The sequence below is a fragment of the Solea senegalensis genome, linkage group LG7, assembly GCF_019176455.1.
Source record: "Solea senegalensis isolate Sse05_10M linkage group LG7, IFAPA_SoseM_1, whole genome shotgun sequence".
NCBI lineage: Eukaryota > Metazoa > Chordata > Actinopteri > Pleuronectiformes > Soleidae > Solea > Solea senegalensis.
In genome coordinates this window covers 18,669,054-18,682,844 of record NC_058027.1, presented here as the reverse complement: position 1 = coordinate 18,682,844, position 13,791 = coordinate 18,669,054, and the positions used below count along the sequence as shown (strand labels likewise).

Here is a 13,791-nt window from a genome sequence, read left to right as displayed (position 1 = left end):
TGTCACGAGGAACACATGCGCGAGCACACACACACAGGTTTGCGCAGCTGTTCTACTTGGGACACTGCATTGATTTCTACTCATTTGGACAGCCTAAAAAGAGCACTATCCCTAACCAGAATCATTAAACTAACCATAATTTGAATCTTGGCCGAAACTTAACCAGTTCCTCAGAAATGAGGTTCTGCCTCTTTATGACCAGGGGTTGGTCCCCATGAGGTTGACTGGTCCTGAAAATGTCCAGAAAAGGTCATAAAGAGGCAGCGAATACAAACACACACGCACTGTCCTCAATAGGTGACAAAAACAAGTACACACACACGAAGTTGACTCCACAAATACACACCACAGACTAATCCACTACACTTTGCTCACATCCTTTTCGCTGCCATGTGTTGTGTGCATATGCGCACGTACACTCACACATTTTAAAGTAAAATAAAAGGGTTTGTTTTATTCAAAATCTTACAGACACAACATGTACAATTGTAGTTTATTAAATACAGATTTAAATAATAAACTCCTTAAAGCTCCTGTTGTTGCTCTCTGAGTGCTGAAGGTATTTTTACACCAGGAGCTCCCTCTGCTGGTGCATATCTGCAACTTCCGAATTTATCTTCACAATAATACTGTACAAAACAGACTTATTGTGGCAATTGCATGTTGAACATGTATAATTATTTCTTGCAACACACCCATAAAATACAATGTTTAGTGTGATCTCCACATACACTTGACCTATAGCAGGAACCTGGCTATTTATAAAAGTAAAACATAAAAGGAGTGGAACAGTAATTAATGTAATTTCTGTTATCTCTGTAACTGGTATTTCTCCTACAGTTTCATGTCATATTGGCTGCAGTGAAAATGGTTTATTTTAGCAATGCTTGAACATTACACACATCAGTAAGGTAACCAGGATGACTGGTAATGGTAAATGTTCTGGGAGCAGAGTTCTGAATCACAAATATTTAATTTGGGGACTTTTTAATACATGAATTAGATGTTTTATATTTTGTCTGAATGTAGTTTTGTTGATTTGTGTAATAAAAATTTCACAACTACTTTGTTTGAATGCATATGTAATCCGTTTAAATGTTACATTGCTGTTGTGGTCCAAAGGACGTCGGCTCCTGTCTGCTCTGAACGCTGTAGAGGTTAAAAGCAACCAGAAGGTGGCAGTAATGCAGCTACATTGATGCATTGATGCGTTACACGCATCAAAGACCAAGTAGAAGAAGAATAAGTCAACCTCTTTAACTGATTGCCCGGTGAGCGTTAGCGTCCACCACTGCACTATGTTCCGAGCCGTCTCCCGACTGTCGGCGACAGCGAGCCGGAATCTGGTTCAGTCACGAGCCGGCTATTCCGGTAGGACCTTCTATTTTCATTTCACGATTTATATTTAACAACTTCTGTCATGAAGTTGACCAAATTAGGCTTGCCCGGTTAGCTACCTAGCATAGCTACTGCTCTGTGTGTAGTGCAGTAGTGTGTGTGTGTGTGTAAAAGCTACTGCAGGGTGACTTTGAACTGTACTCGTTAGTTTCTGTTTTTGGGAGCTCGAATTAAATAAATACATTAATTAATTACTGCGTGTCCATGAGTGCAGTTTTTGAAGAGGCGCTAAATGAATTAAAGCATTTAATGTCACGACCTTGTATTGACCCTCCGTAGATTGTTCATGAGCGTCAATGACCGCAATTCTACGCAGTTAATTGCAACACTTTTTTTTAATGCAGTTGAATTTCGTGACGTATCAGATTTTATTTGCTATATAAGACTAGATGTTACCCAGCTAATTTGTGGCGTATATGTTATATAGCTAGATAATTAGGAAGGAGAGTAGTTGGTGTCAAGGCGGAGATGAAAATGAAAATGAAATTCTAAACATTTTTGGAGGGTTTTTATGTGGCACATAGATAAAAATATAGATCTTACCGCCTTACTTAATAAAAACAAAAATGTCTAATGTCTCTCTGCTCTGCATTTTGTGTCTGCTCAATACTACACTTAAATATTTTAATTACAATAGTTAATATCTCAATGTAAATTGTAATAATAATGATTACTAAATAAATAAATAAATAAACAATGACCTGTGAGACAAAGATTTTAACCTTCAGCCGATTAAGTTTAATTACATATTCTTATAACCAGACCTGGTGCTCAACATTTTAACAGCCATAACTTACGATAAGACACAAACTGGGTGCCTTTCAAGGTTCTCTCCCTAGATACCAAGGCGGCGGGTATCTGGAAGGGATACACTATCTCCAGGGGTTACTTACTATATGTATCAAACCTGGCACACTGCTCACCTGAATCTGCGATGATGTCTCACTGTTCAGATATCAGGCATTGTCTCAGTTCTCCACGGATCTGAGCTGTCAATAAAATCTTTCAACTTAACTCATCACTGACTCCAGAGGTTCCATCATTGGTCATCTCACCCAATAATCAAAAATCTCCATAACATGACCAAATAATGATGTTATTGCCCATAAATGTGTGTTGATGTATCGTTTTATACGTTTTAGCCTTTTTTTCAATGCATATTTGGTAATGTTCTCATAAATAGTCATATCACATGTATTTTAAAGAAACTGAAACAAACACAAGTCAAGTTTTCTTTATTCCTGCATTATCTACTTTGTTTAAACAAACCAGTGGCACCAACCCTGGTTAGAACAATATGCTGCTGTTGTGTTACCTTCTGCAGATCTGGACAATAGAGAGTATTCAATGTCCAGACACACTCAAATGTTTTGTATTTAATGAAGATGTTGTCTCATTTTGTGAACCCATTGAACAGTGCATACTTTATGTAATGGCTTGCAGTACTGTTTCTTTAAATTGTCATGGAAAATGTTACAAGAAATGACAAACTGTGAAAAGGCCGCCTGAAGTCAACTTAATGTAGCCTCACTGACATTAGAACAATGTGTGGTAGTAGAATTAAAAATGTTTTGATTCTCTTACATCCATCCATAATCTTGTTTTTCAGCTCCATTGGCCTCTAGATGTTACTCTCATGGCAAAGTGGAGAGCGATGAGGAGTTTGATGCCCGTTGGGTCACTTACTTCAGCAAGCCCGACATTGACGGCTGGGAACTGAGGAAAGGTGAGTGTGTTCACAGGAAACGTTTTATCATGTCCATCTCTCATGTCCACTGATCACAATTATGGTTCATATATGATTATTGGACCCTTTTCCAATCAAACTAAAGGCATGAACACCTTGATTGGGTATGATCTGGTACCTGAGCCAAAGATTGTGGATTCTGCATTGAGAGCTTGCCGGAGACTGAATGACCTGGCCAGTGCCATCCGCATCCTTGAGGCTGTCAAAGTGAGTAGCACCTCTCTTTATTAGCTCTGTAAGAGTCTGTCATAACCTTTTTCAAACAACAAATGTACCTGAATATTTTGACACTGTGCAGGACAAAGCAGGACCCCATAAAGACATCTATCCCTATCTGATCCAAGAGCTCAGACCCACTCTGACAGAACTCGGCATCTCAACGCCAGAAGAGCTGGGCATTGACAGGATGTAAAAGGTCAAGGTGAGAGTGAACTATACGTCTTTTTTGGAAGGTTACTGTGACTTTAGACCGAGTATTTGATTCATCTGGAAGTACTGATTCAGTCCAGCACTGCTTCAAACCCTGTATCCCGTATTGTTGTCCTGATCAAATCTCTCAATACGATCATCTGTAAGTATAAGTATAAGGTTAAATATAAAATATAAAATATAAAATGTATGCAGTACCACTCTAAGTGCACAGTAGTTCATAAGATCTTGCCTGCAGCTGAACGGATGTTTTGTTTTTCTGTCCTCAGGTCAGGTGTGTATGAAGAGATGAGCTCTGCAGATTCTCTCCTGTCAAAAAATGTCTATATTGTTAATTTAATCCATACTGTCCTGTTGTGTACAAAATGGTGGACCTAATAAAGAAAACCAATAACTGGAATATGTGTTTGTTTTTGTTACCCCCTTCCTGCTAAATCACTCTTTTTTTCAACATATTTGTTGGGGAAAAAAGGGTAGTGTATGCAATATGTTCAGTAAATGTGGGTAAGACACTTGAAGAAACAATCTGATTTTGGTGCCGATCTGGACATGGAGGAGTATATTGTCACTGGGAAACTGAGTGTCTTTGGTGGATTCTTGCTCACTTTATATGTTTTAATCAGTGATGATATATTAGTAATAAAATATTCACTTTTAATGTACAGGATGGAAATTAAGTATTCTTAAGTGCTTCCTTTAGGTTCATGCTCATTTTGCAGCATTGTGGCTGAACAGATGAGTGTTAAACGTGTAAACCTTTGAAACTGCAGCTAATGTATTATTTTGGAGGTATATGGCAAGTGGTTTAAACATTAAATCAGTAGACAGGACATTCACTACTGATATCTGCAATGTAATTTGTAGTAGGCAAAATGACCTCACTTTTGTCATTCATGTGTATGGGGTTTATCATTACAGATATCTGCAATTTAGTTGTGGATATCCACATCTTTAATTCCAGTTTCCGATATCTACAATGTCATTATGACAATCGTTAATTATCCTCAGTTGAATATATCTACATTGTCCTTTTCAGATATATTGAATTATGAGAGTATGAGATAGTCGGAATGAAGTTGTAGATGTCTGGAACTCAAATTGTAACTAGTCAGAATGATGCTGTAGATATCTAAAACTGAAATTGTAGATCTGAATGTCTTTTATGACAAACCCCATACACAGGAATGTCAAAAGTGGTGTCATTCTGACAAGTAAAAACTGAATTGGAGATGCCTGAAACTAGTTTTGACTTGTAAGAATGACGTCACATACATCGAGAACTACACTTCACACAACAAAATAACGACTAGTCAAACTCACGTCACAGATATCTGTAATGTTAATTCCAGATTGTCAAATTTGGCTATTAAATAAAAAAAAAAGCTTGCCATAGGAGGTGTGCACAATCTGTCCAGCTGGTGGCGGTAATGCACTGTTGGCGCCACTAAATATACAAAAGAAAAAGAAAATCTCAAAGAGGGGAAAAAAATAAGGAAGAGGAAGGGAGTCCCAAAGAAAAAGCTGAGGCTTACCTGCTTTTGACGGTTCCTCTCCCGAGGGATGCCCATCATCATGCCCGTGTTGTGGTGTACTTTGTGACAGCGAACCTAAAGATGATGAACGACATCATAGAGGAGCCGGAGAAGGACACGCTCCTGGAGGCGCAGCCGGAGAAACAAGTTCTGTCGGTAAAGTCTGCTAACGCTTTAGCTAGCAACGCTAGTTGGATGGTGAAAGTGGGTGGTGGTTACAGCTAACAGCTAGCATGGGAGTATGACAGTGTTTACATGAGACATGCTGACGTAATTATCTTATAATATCGGTACGTTTGACTGTAAATGATTGTTGAGTGACATACTTGATTAGCTTTATAAAAAGAAACACCTCTTCCACTTCTCCTTTTTGTTTTCACAAGTGCAATGTCTGTGGCTGGTGAAATGTTGTTTACTACTGGAGACAGTGGAGTTAAGCCGATTGAGAAAGCGCTTAAATAAACAAACACTGGTTAGGTTAAACAACTTAGCCTCACTGTTCTATTCTATGATTTCATGGTCTGCCTCTCTCTCACACACTCCTGCTTCTGGTCTCTGCCCTCTTAGTCCCTCTGTCTTTTTTCTCTCCTCTCTTGTCCCCAACCTCTTATCTGCCCCCCCTCTTTTCATGTGTCACTTTAACCTTTGTGGTTTCTGTGGAGGCTTGGTCTGTTCTAGGTTGCCTATTTTATTGTTCTATTGTTTTGTTCTTGTTTGTCTTTTATTGTTGGTTTGTTTTGTGTCTTATTGTTGGTTTGTTTTTGTTATTTAGCTGTTGGTTCATGTTCCCCTCTCCCTTGTTTGCTGTAGTGTAACCTACTTGTTATATTGTTTGATTGTTGATATGCTGATTGGTTGTCGCTGTCTCTTTTTTTCCGCTTCCCCCTTTCTGTCCCCCACCTCTCCTCCGCCCCCATTTTCCTCTCACCCTAACTAAACTTTTGTTTTATGTCAGAGAAACCTCCATAATGTTCTATTTCAACAGGCCCTTGTCACACTTAAACTTCCTGTTAGCAGTGAGAGGAGTCAGGTTCTGACAGAGCTTTCCTCGCCTTACCTACCTTACTTACTCGCCTTGCAATATTTGATTAGGCTTGATTGGTCTGTTAAGCACTCCTAACATTTGTTAAGAAACAGGTTTACAAATAAAGATTATTATTCTTACTTATAACACATTACTGTTAAACTAAAGCATCCCATAACTGTGTTATTTATGTTTATTGTGTAAGGGATAATAGGGATACTGGCAAACTTTTTGTCTCAATTAACGGCTCATATCTTCTGTATTAATATTATGTCCTAATATTGACAGTAAACACTGTTATTAGTTATCTGGCTACAACATATTAATAAAAAAACTCATCCTTGCCATATTATTAGGTACACAGGTCACCTACTATAAAGTAACTGGTGTGGTCTCCTCCTTCCATTTCCTTTAATAATTGGCATGTGCATTCAGAGATGGTCTTCCATGGTCATTACTGTGGTTGTTTGAGTTACTGTCTTGAACCAGTCTGGCTGTTCTCCTCTGATCTCTGACATCAACAAGGCATTTTTGTATATTTTCAATTTGTTCTGAAATACTTAGACCAGCAACCATTCCACACTCAAAGGCACTCGATAATATCTCAACCTTGAATTTTTGATGATAACGACATCAGTTCCATATACAGGCCTCTTTTAAACAGCGTAACAGTTAATGGGACATTTCTACTGATGCATTTACCACCCAGCTAAAAGTAGCCATTTAAAAATCCTAAAGCTCCAACTCAATGACATTTGCAGGTCCCACTGGTCCTTAGTGGCAGACATGTCTCTTTAAAGCATGTTGCCTATGCTTAGTGAATCATTTAACTATATTAAGGTTTTACATATTGTATTTGATTTTACTTTTTGTCTTTTTTCAACATCTGATCCTGTCACTTTAGCCAGGGTTGGACCAATACTGAGTATCGTTTCAGCTCATCCCTACTTTCTTCCCCCTTCAGTAGGTTGTCTTGACCATGTCTACATGCCTAAATGAATTGAGTTGCTGTCATGTGATTGGTTGATTAAATATGTGTGTGTGTCTACAGTGTTGTTTTAAGCATCAGTTTTCCTTTTCAGGGGCCCAGCAGTGGCACAAGACCTAAGACTGCAGATGGAGGCATCAGGCCTGTGGAGAAGAGAGGACCTTACATCATGTCCAGAGCTCCAGCCATCCACCTCAAACTACGTAAGTGTTTTCTTGACACCGATTGCAGCTACTGACTTGAGCAGGTTGTTATTATACTGATCTGTAGATCATATATCCTCTCATAATCATTTTTGTGAGTTTGCGGTATTGACTGCACAGCTATCAGCACAGCAGCTCCATAGTCATATTACACTGAGGAGCTCAAATGCCCTTCACTTCACTCACACTGTCACTGCAGAGGAGCAGTCAACTTTTAATATTTCACTGCTTACTTCATTCATCACATTCTATCTTTGTGCTATGTGGATCAGAATGTGCAGGCGGCCGAGATGTCTGCAAGAAAATGAATGAATTACATCACAGTCCTGACACTCTGATTGCAACATTAACTTGCATAGAAAAATTAATTGAATTTCCACCCTGAGAAGAAATGATGGTGGATTTTGTGCTTGAGAATTCAACACAGTCATGTGAGGCCTGAGAGATGCACAACATGAAGGTTCATGATGACAAAGGAATGTAATGGAACAAAGATTATACACCCAATTCCTTAAATACTATAAGCTCTTTTGTATCCAAATCCTTTGGAGCAACTTGTTAAACCAATATTGACCAAATGCCTTCCTTCCATTTTTGGGGCATTTCTTTCCTGTACCTGATTAAACATGAAAAGGGGAGACAGGAGTTAGACACACAGCAAAGGGTCACAGTTTGAATTCATACCTGCAGCAACAGCAGAAGACCGTAACCTCAATATATAGGTCACTGTATGAGTAATTCAGAATGGTCTGTGGTTGTGCAACAACTCTGAACTGTTCACTTTGACACACAACATGTCTCTTACTTACAGAGAAACACAGAGAGATGGCGAGGAAAGCGTTGAAGAAGAAAGCCCTCTCACCAGGGCCTCCAGTGATACATCAGCCCAGACAAGGAGCCAAGAGGTGAGGAGAGGAGCCATGAGGACATAGGAAACTGCTTCTTGTAAATGTTGTGTCAGCATAATGCAAAAGAAAAGCAGTGTGATTTGAGCAGTTTCTAATCTCTGGCTCTCCTTTCAGGACAGTGAAGTATAATAAGGGCTACACTGCTCTGAGTCAGCATGCTGAGGAAACTTTGGTGACACTGGACTCAGACAGGTAAGATTATACCAAGCAGTGCACAAGTGAGGCTATGACATGTTTATAGTGTCAATCATTGTATTTTACTGTAAAATTAGCGTGAGAAGTAGATCAGAATGTGTTATAAAATATAAAGAAAACCATGAAAAGCAAAGTCACTCATTTACACGTGTGAGCTGGTGTAATTACAGATATTAAAAGTCATACTTTTTGGGTGGTTTCTTTTCAAAACATGCCTTATCATTTCCTCCGCTCTTTTGTCCCTAAACACATTTCCAGTTTTGACATTTAAATAGTTGACATAAGAATGAACGAACCTGTCCTTCTTGTCTGTGCAGTGATGAGGAGATTGATTTTGAGCAGTATTCCTCAGGATACTCTTCAGCAGAGGTGAGTTTGCCCCATGGGATGTTCTTCAGATGCACTTCTGCTATGTGGAATACCAAACAATAATTTATTTTTTGGTACAACAATTATGTCTTTCATCTTTGTAGTCCCTGGGCAGTCTTTTACTAAAAAATTGATCTGGCTTGTCAGGTCAGCCTAAACTTGCATTGGGGTACTACCAAATTAGTTTATCAAGCAATAAATAGGTAAGAACTTACTATAGTTTATCTCAGTGCATATCATAGAAAAATATGTATATCTGCTATACTGAACAAACAGGGACCAGGGACTTCATTTATAAGACTGTGGGCAGGATTCACCAGAAAAGTTGTTGACAAAGTGTTAAACCATGCGCATGCATGTCCTATTTATGAATCACAGTATACGTGTAATTTGGGGCAGCTTTTGCGATCTTTAGATAACGCCCATAAGTAGTCCGAAAATACTCCACTCCTCCGCACACTGTGTGCTGTGGAAAAATAAATGACTAACCACCACTTAAGTGGGCATTCACTGTAGCCTGCACAGTTAGTGAATGGTTTAGACATCGCAAGGGGGTGGTTAGTCAAATTGGATTTGTATGAGCAGTAATCGCCATACCTAGAGGCCCTGATTCTGTGCATGCTTCTCTCTAACTCCGTGGGTCCAGTGTGGCACAGAGATACAACAGGACAGTGTGTGGAAGTTGTAATCGGCTCACAAACCATTCATCATCACTGGCCACAGATCACATCAGATCCTGCTGATCTCTGTACATTAAAAAATAAGTGAATATAATTCATTTTTATTCCATACCACCCTTATTTGATTGAATCTGAACAGCTTCAGGTGTGGCAATTAAACTGATCATAAATGGCAGACTGTTCTGCACAATGATAACAATAATACTAGAAATACATTTAGTTCATTTAGTGTGTTAAACGACATTCTTCACAATGGAAAAACGTCTCACCTCACGCCTCACAGAGTTTCTGTGAAGGACTGCGTGTTTACCATCAAGTTTGTTAAATACCAAACTTTGTATAGCAAGAAGCATACACCTTCTTTTGTGTGTTGGTAAGCTTTATAGCCACAGATCTTGTTTTTCAAGATTTCATTCATACATTGTGTAGGAACAGTACATGTGTGCCTGTTGGCCAATAAATGTCAGATGAGCCCCTGGCCATTTCTTAACCTCAGATATGTGGTCAGAGTTGTTTACACCTTAACTTCAATTGTACCTGTTATGTTACATTGCTACTTGAGTCATGGAAGATTTTTTTCATAGTACTTAAAAGACATATAGTGTATTGAGAAGCACACAGATGCCACATTACCATGGATTTATATTTAGGAGGAGCCCCTTTTTAATATGGATTAAGGATTTTTGATACTAATCACCTGACTTAAATTGACAAAAGCCAGGTTTTTTTCTTTATCCAGCTACTCATGCAACTGCTGGTGTATACACACAAACACCACCTTAGTCAGATCTGATAGACTGTTCAGATGAAGGACACAGCAATCAAATAATGTTAGATCATGTCTGTTTACAAAGCCTAAACAGAGGCTGAACAATAACATCAACAACAACAAAAATCACCAAATGTTTTGCACTGCATGTCACATTATTCTGTGCCAATCGCGTGTTACTGAGGTCCTTCTTTTCGGTCTCCAGGTCCATCCTGATTTAAGCAGACAGCTGCTTCAGGACGGCTACCGTCTGGATGAGATCCCTGACGATGAGGACCTAGACCTGATTCCGCCCAAAGCCATGGGCTCCTCTGTGTGCTGTTGCTGCTTCGATGGTCTGTCTTGTTTCATGCAGTGATGCTACTGGCGTTTCTCAAACCTTGCAAGTTCTTGGATCCATATCCAGTTACTGACTGAAGTCACTGGTGCCTGAGGCCATATATTTGACCCAGCTTCACCGCTCACTGCTCTAAAGGCCAAAGTCCCGATCACGCCGGACTGCATATGCCCGAGAAACTCAACACACGAGAATGTGGCGGGCGAGCGGGCGGATGTAAGAACAAGCCTTATCCACTGTGACCCCCAAAACTTGACCTTTCTACTTTTCTTTATGAAACCACAGGAAATAGAGTTACTATGCCACTGCGTCAAATTGAGTGGGAGAGTTCATGATTTGGGATAGGTTTTTGGTTCCTGCGGTGGAAAACTAGTGCACAACATGCATACAAGTATTGCATATTGGGATTTCATATTCCAGTCCTTTCATGGATTTTTTTTTTTTAACTTGTTTACTTCCAGTTTTTGAATGTACCTCATTCATCTTTTACATTGACTGACTACTACTACATTACCTGGCTGTCTTGTGTTATGTGTTTGTTTGTTTATTTGTTTTTTCAATGTTTCATTCCAAAATAAGATGCACATGTATGGCTTTAATACTATTATTACTGATATAACTTAACTGAGCAAAAGTAACAAAGAAACACTCAATTTAAAAAGTGTTGGGTGTGAAACTTTTTTTTTTATGACTAATGTATAATTATTATTTTTACAGCAACTGTTGCTGTCTTCATAATCTTTCAAATGAAAATCAAAGGTCATGGTTCTCTACTATGTTCTGCTTTGTGTTTGAGATATACAAAGGTAACCCATCACTGCTACTTACTGTACTGAGAGGGACTCACTCATCCACTGCCTGCAGAGAAGTTGTCTTTCAGTGTTACATATTCACAGTCAAATCTACACTTACTATACGTTACACAACAGTATACGGCACAGATGTGTAAGCCAATGAGTTACTGAAGTGCTGATATTTGGTTATGCTTCACAGTCTATAAATGGTGTAATTCCAGAGAATTGAAAAATGTTAAAGCTGCTTCTAAAGGATTGTAAGCATAAAAACGAAATATATTATGAATTCTATTTTGAGACATTTTAATACATTTGTAAATGTAGTTCAAAATATATACATATATACAGTATGTCTAAATTCTATTTAGTTTTATTGGTATGCTTTTTTAAAAAAAACCCTGTTTGGCATAGATGTTTTTGAAGCATCAGATCCTGGACTGGCTGTTAATCCAAAAATGTGTCTGTGTCTTTAACACATTTATGTGTGTGGGCAGAAAATCAGTTGACACTATTTAATTTAATTTATTTTGTTTTCATACATTTGTCTGACACTAAAGAATAGCTGTTCATAAAACCCATAAATCAAATTGTCATTGGAATTTTAATCCATTTCGACTCTTGTTTATTGCTTAGCTTTTTGATTTGTTAAACTGTATTCACGCAGGTCAGATCATATTCTGTATTATGTTCTTGTGTTTATTTCTTACATGAATGGGAAAACAGATGTACTGAAAGTGGCAATATAATATATTGGTTTTTTTTTCACTCAAGTTGCAGCTTGGGTCATATTTTACTATTAATATGTGGGTGTATTTTGAAATTGTGAATTAGGAAAAAAGATCAGAGCAGGTGGTGTTTGACACCTTGAGAAAATGTTGAGATCTTTGAAAATTGCTCAGAGGATTATGTCAGGATAAATGAGTGCTCACGAACCTGTTGGTCCCGACCTGAGGCTGTGAGGTTGTTTTTTTATTTAGAAAATAAAATAAACAGAAAAATATTGCAGCAGGTTGTGGTAAAGAGAGTAGGTTGGTTGATTTTTTTGTCCGTCATTCACCAAATCCATCTAATCCTTGCAAAATTGTTGAAGATGTTCCATAAATATAAATAACATGAGCAGTGTATGTATGCACTGTCTCCTCCCAGACACTCTGTGGTTGTAATGTGGGCCTTTTAGGAATAAAAAGCTCATTTACACCAAGAGAAAGTCACTTGTTATGAGTGTGATTTGAAGTGTATGAACCCCCGGCCATGTTTTTGTTTTTTGTTTTTTGTTTTTTGCACTTAATACCAGCGGTCAGTAGCAAGTACACTTGACTCACCTGTACTATGCAACTAATGGGACAATCTGCTTGCTATACAACATTGTGGTAACAATAGTGTGTAGTGTTACTGAGTGTTAAATGCAATAACTGAAATGGTTATTTTATGATGGAAAACACTAATCCCTTTCTCTTTTAAAAAAAATAATATTATTTGACTGTACTCTGCATTGCTTTACTTTACTTTACGTTACTAAATAAAACGCATTTATTAAAAAAAAACACGTGCATTATTGCCATCTGTGTCAGTCAGTTATGGCAGTTGTCACCTCAAGGGGGCAGCATAGAGCTGCGCTACCTTCTCAATGCAATATAGATTACGTTTTACCGTGGGACGCACTTGTGTTGTTTATTAAAATATTATTAATATGTCATCGTTGTTACATCATTGTTATTGACAGCAGCGATAAAGACACGCATTTCCATTCACGCAAATTCAACAAAGTCCCTGATAACCTTTATTATAAAATGACAACTAGACAGATCCACTAGAGCAGCACAGAATCAGGTACACACAATAAACTGGAGAACTATTAAATATTATGTTAAAATATCATTCAGTTATGAAGTACATATTAGATTTATTTGTCTGACACTTAAGAATAGCTGTTCATAAAACCCATAAATCAAATTGTCATTGGAATTTAAATCCATTTCTACTCTTGTTTATTGCTTAGCTTTTTGAAAAAATGTTGAGATCTTTGAAAATTGCTCAGAGGATTATGTCAGGATAAATGAGTGCTCACGAACCTGTTGGTCAAGACCTGAGGCTGTGAGGTTGTTTTTTTATTTAGAAAATAAATTAAACAGAAAAACATTGCAGCAGGTTGTGGTACATAGTACAGCAATAAAACAAAAAATTGAATAATACACTACAGCAACACAGAGACTAAGAAATATTGGAATGCAACTTAAATAGCGAAATGAATACAATTAATTTATTTACTAATATTTCTATTTGTCTGTATAGAGGGGTGTGTCGTGCACACTTTATTTTACTTTTCGACTTTTCACACGCGACCCTACATTAACATCTATCAAAAACATAGTGTATAAAAGAGGGCGCTTATATTAATATATTGTTTGTGTTATTATG

General features: G+C 38.0%; 2 protein-coding genes across 2 annotated transcripts; both read left to right on the top strand.

Annotated features, from left to right (window-relative positions):
• Positions 1–1,239: 1,239 nt before the first annotated feature.
• On the top strand, positions 1,240–3,974 carry LOC122772069 (cytochrome c oxidase subunit 5A, mitochondrial-like). The gene is made up of 5 exons (XM_044029734.1): positions 1,240–1,371; positions 3,008–3,124; positions 3,231–3,352; positions 3,444–3,566; positions 3,844–3,974. The coding sequence occupies exons 1-4, from the start codon at positions 1,299–1,301 to the stop codon at positions 3,555–3,557; spliced, it is 426 nt and encodes a 141-aa protein (XP_043885669.1). The 5' UTR covers positions 1,240–1,298; the 3' UTR covers positions 3,558–3,566; positions 3,844–3,974.
• Positions 3,975–5,044: 1,070 nt separating this feature from the next.
• On the top strand, positions 5,045–11,618 carry fam219b (family with sequence similarity 219 member B). The gene is made up of 6 exons (XM_044031084.1): positions 5,045–5,262; positions 7,213–7,321; positions 8,133–8,226; positions 8,344–8,421; positions 8,742–8,793; positions 10,448–11,618. Exons 1-6 carry the CDS (start codon positions 5,188–5,190, stop codon positions 10,598–10,600), a joined length of 561 nt encoding a protein of 186 aa, XP_043887019.1. The 5' UTR covers positions 5,045–5,187; the 3' UTR covers positions 10,601–11,618.
• Positions 11,619–13,791: the final 2,173 nt, after the last annotated feature.

Coding starts and splice junctions, on each gene's coding strand:
- LOC122772069 (XM_044029734.1), top strand. CDS start 1,299: ATGTTCCGAGCCGTCTCCCGACTGTCGGCGACAGCGAGCCGGAATCTG. Junction 1,372..3,007: donor GTCACGAGCCGGCTATTCCG/GTAGGACCTTCT, acceptor CTTGTTTTTCAG/CTCCATTGGCCTCTAGATGT. Junction 3,125..3,230: donor CGGCTGGGAACTGAGGAAAG/GTGAGTGTGTTC, acceptor ATCAAACTAAAG/GCATGAACACCTTGATTGGG.
- fam219b (XM_044031084.1), top strand. CDS start 5,188: ATGATGAACGACATCATAGAGGAGCCGGAGAAGGACACGCTCCTGGAG. Junction 7,322..8,132: donor AGCCATCCACCTCAAACTAC/GTAAGTGTTTTC, acceptor TCTTACTTACAG/AGAAACACAGAGAGATGGCG. Junction 8,794..10,447: donor CAGGATACTCTTCAGCAGAG/GTGAGTTTGCCC, acceptor TTCGGTCTCCAG/GTCCATCCTGATTTAAGCAG.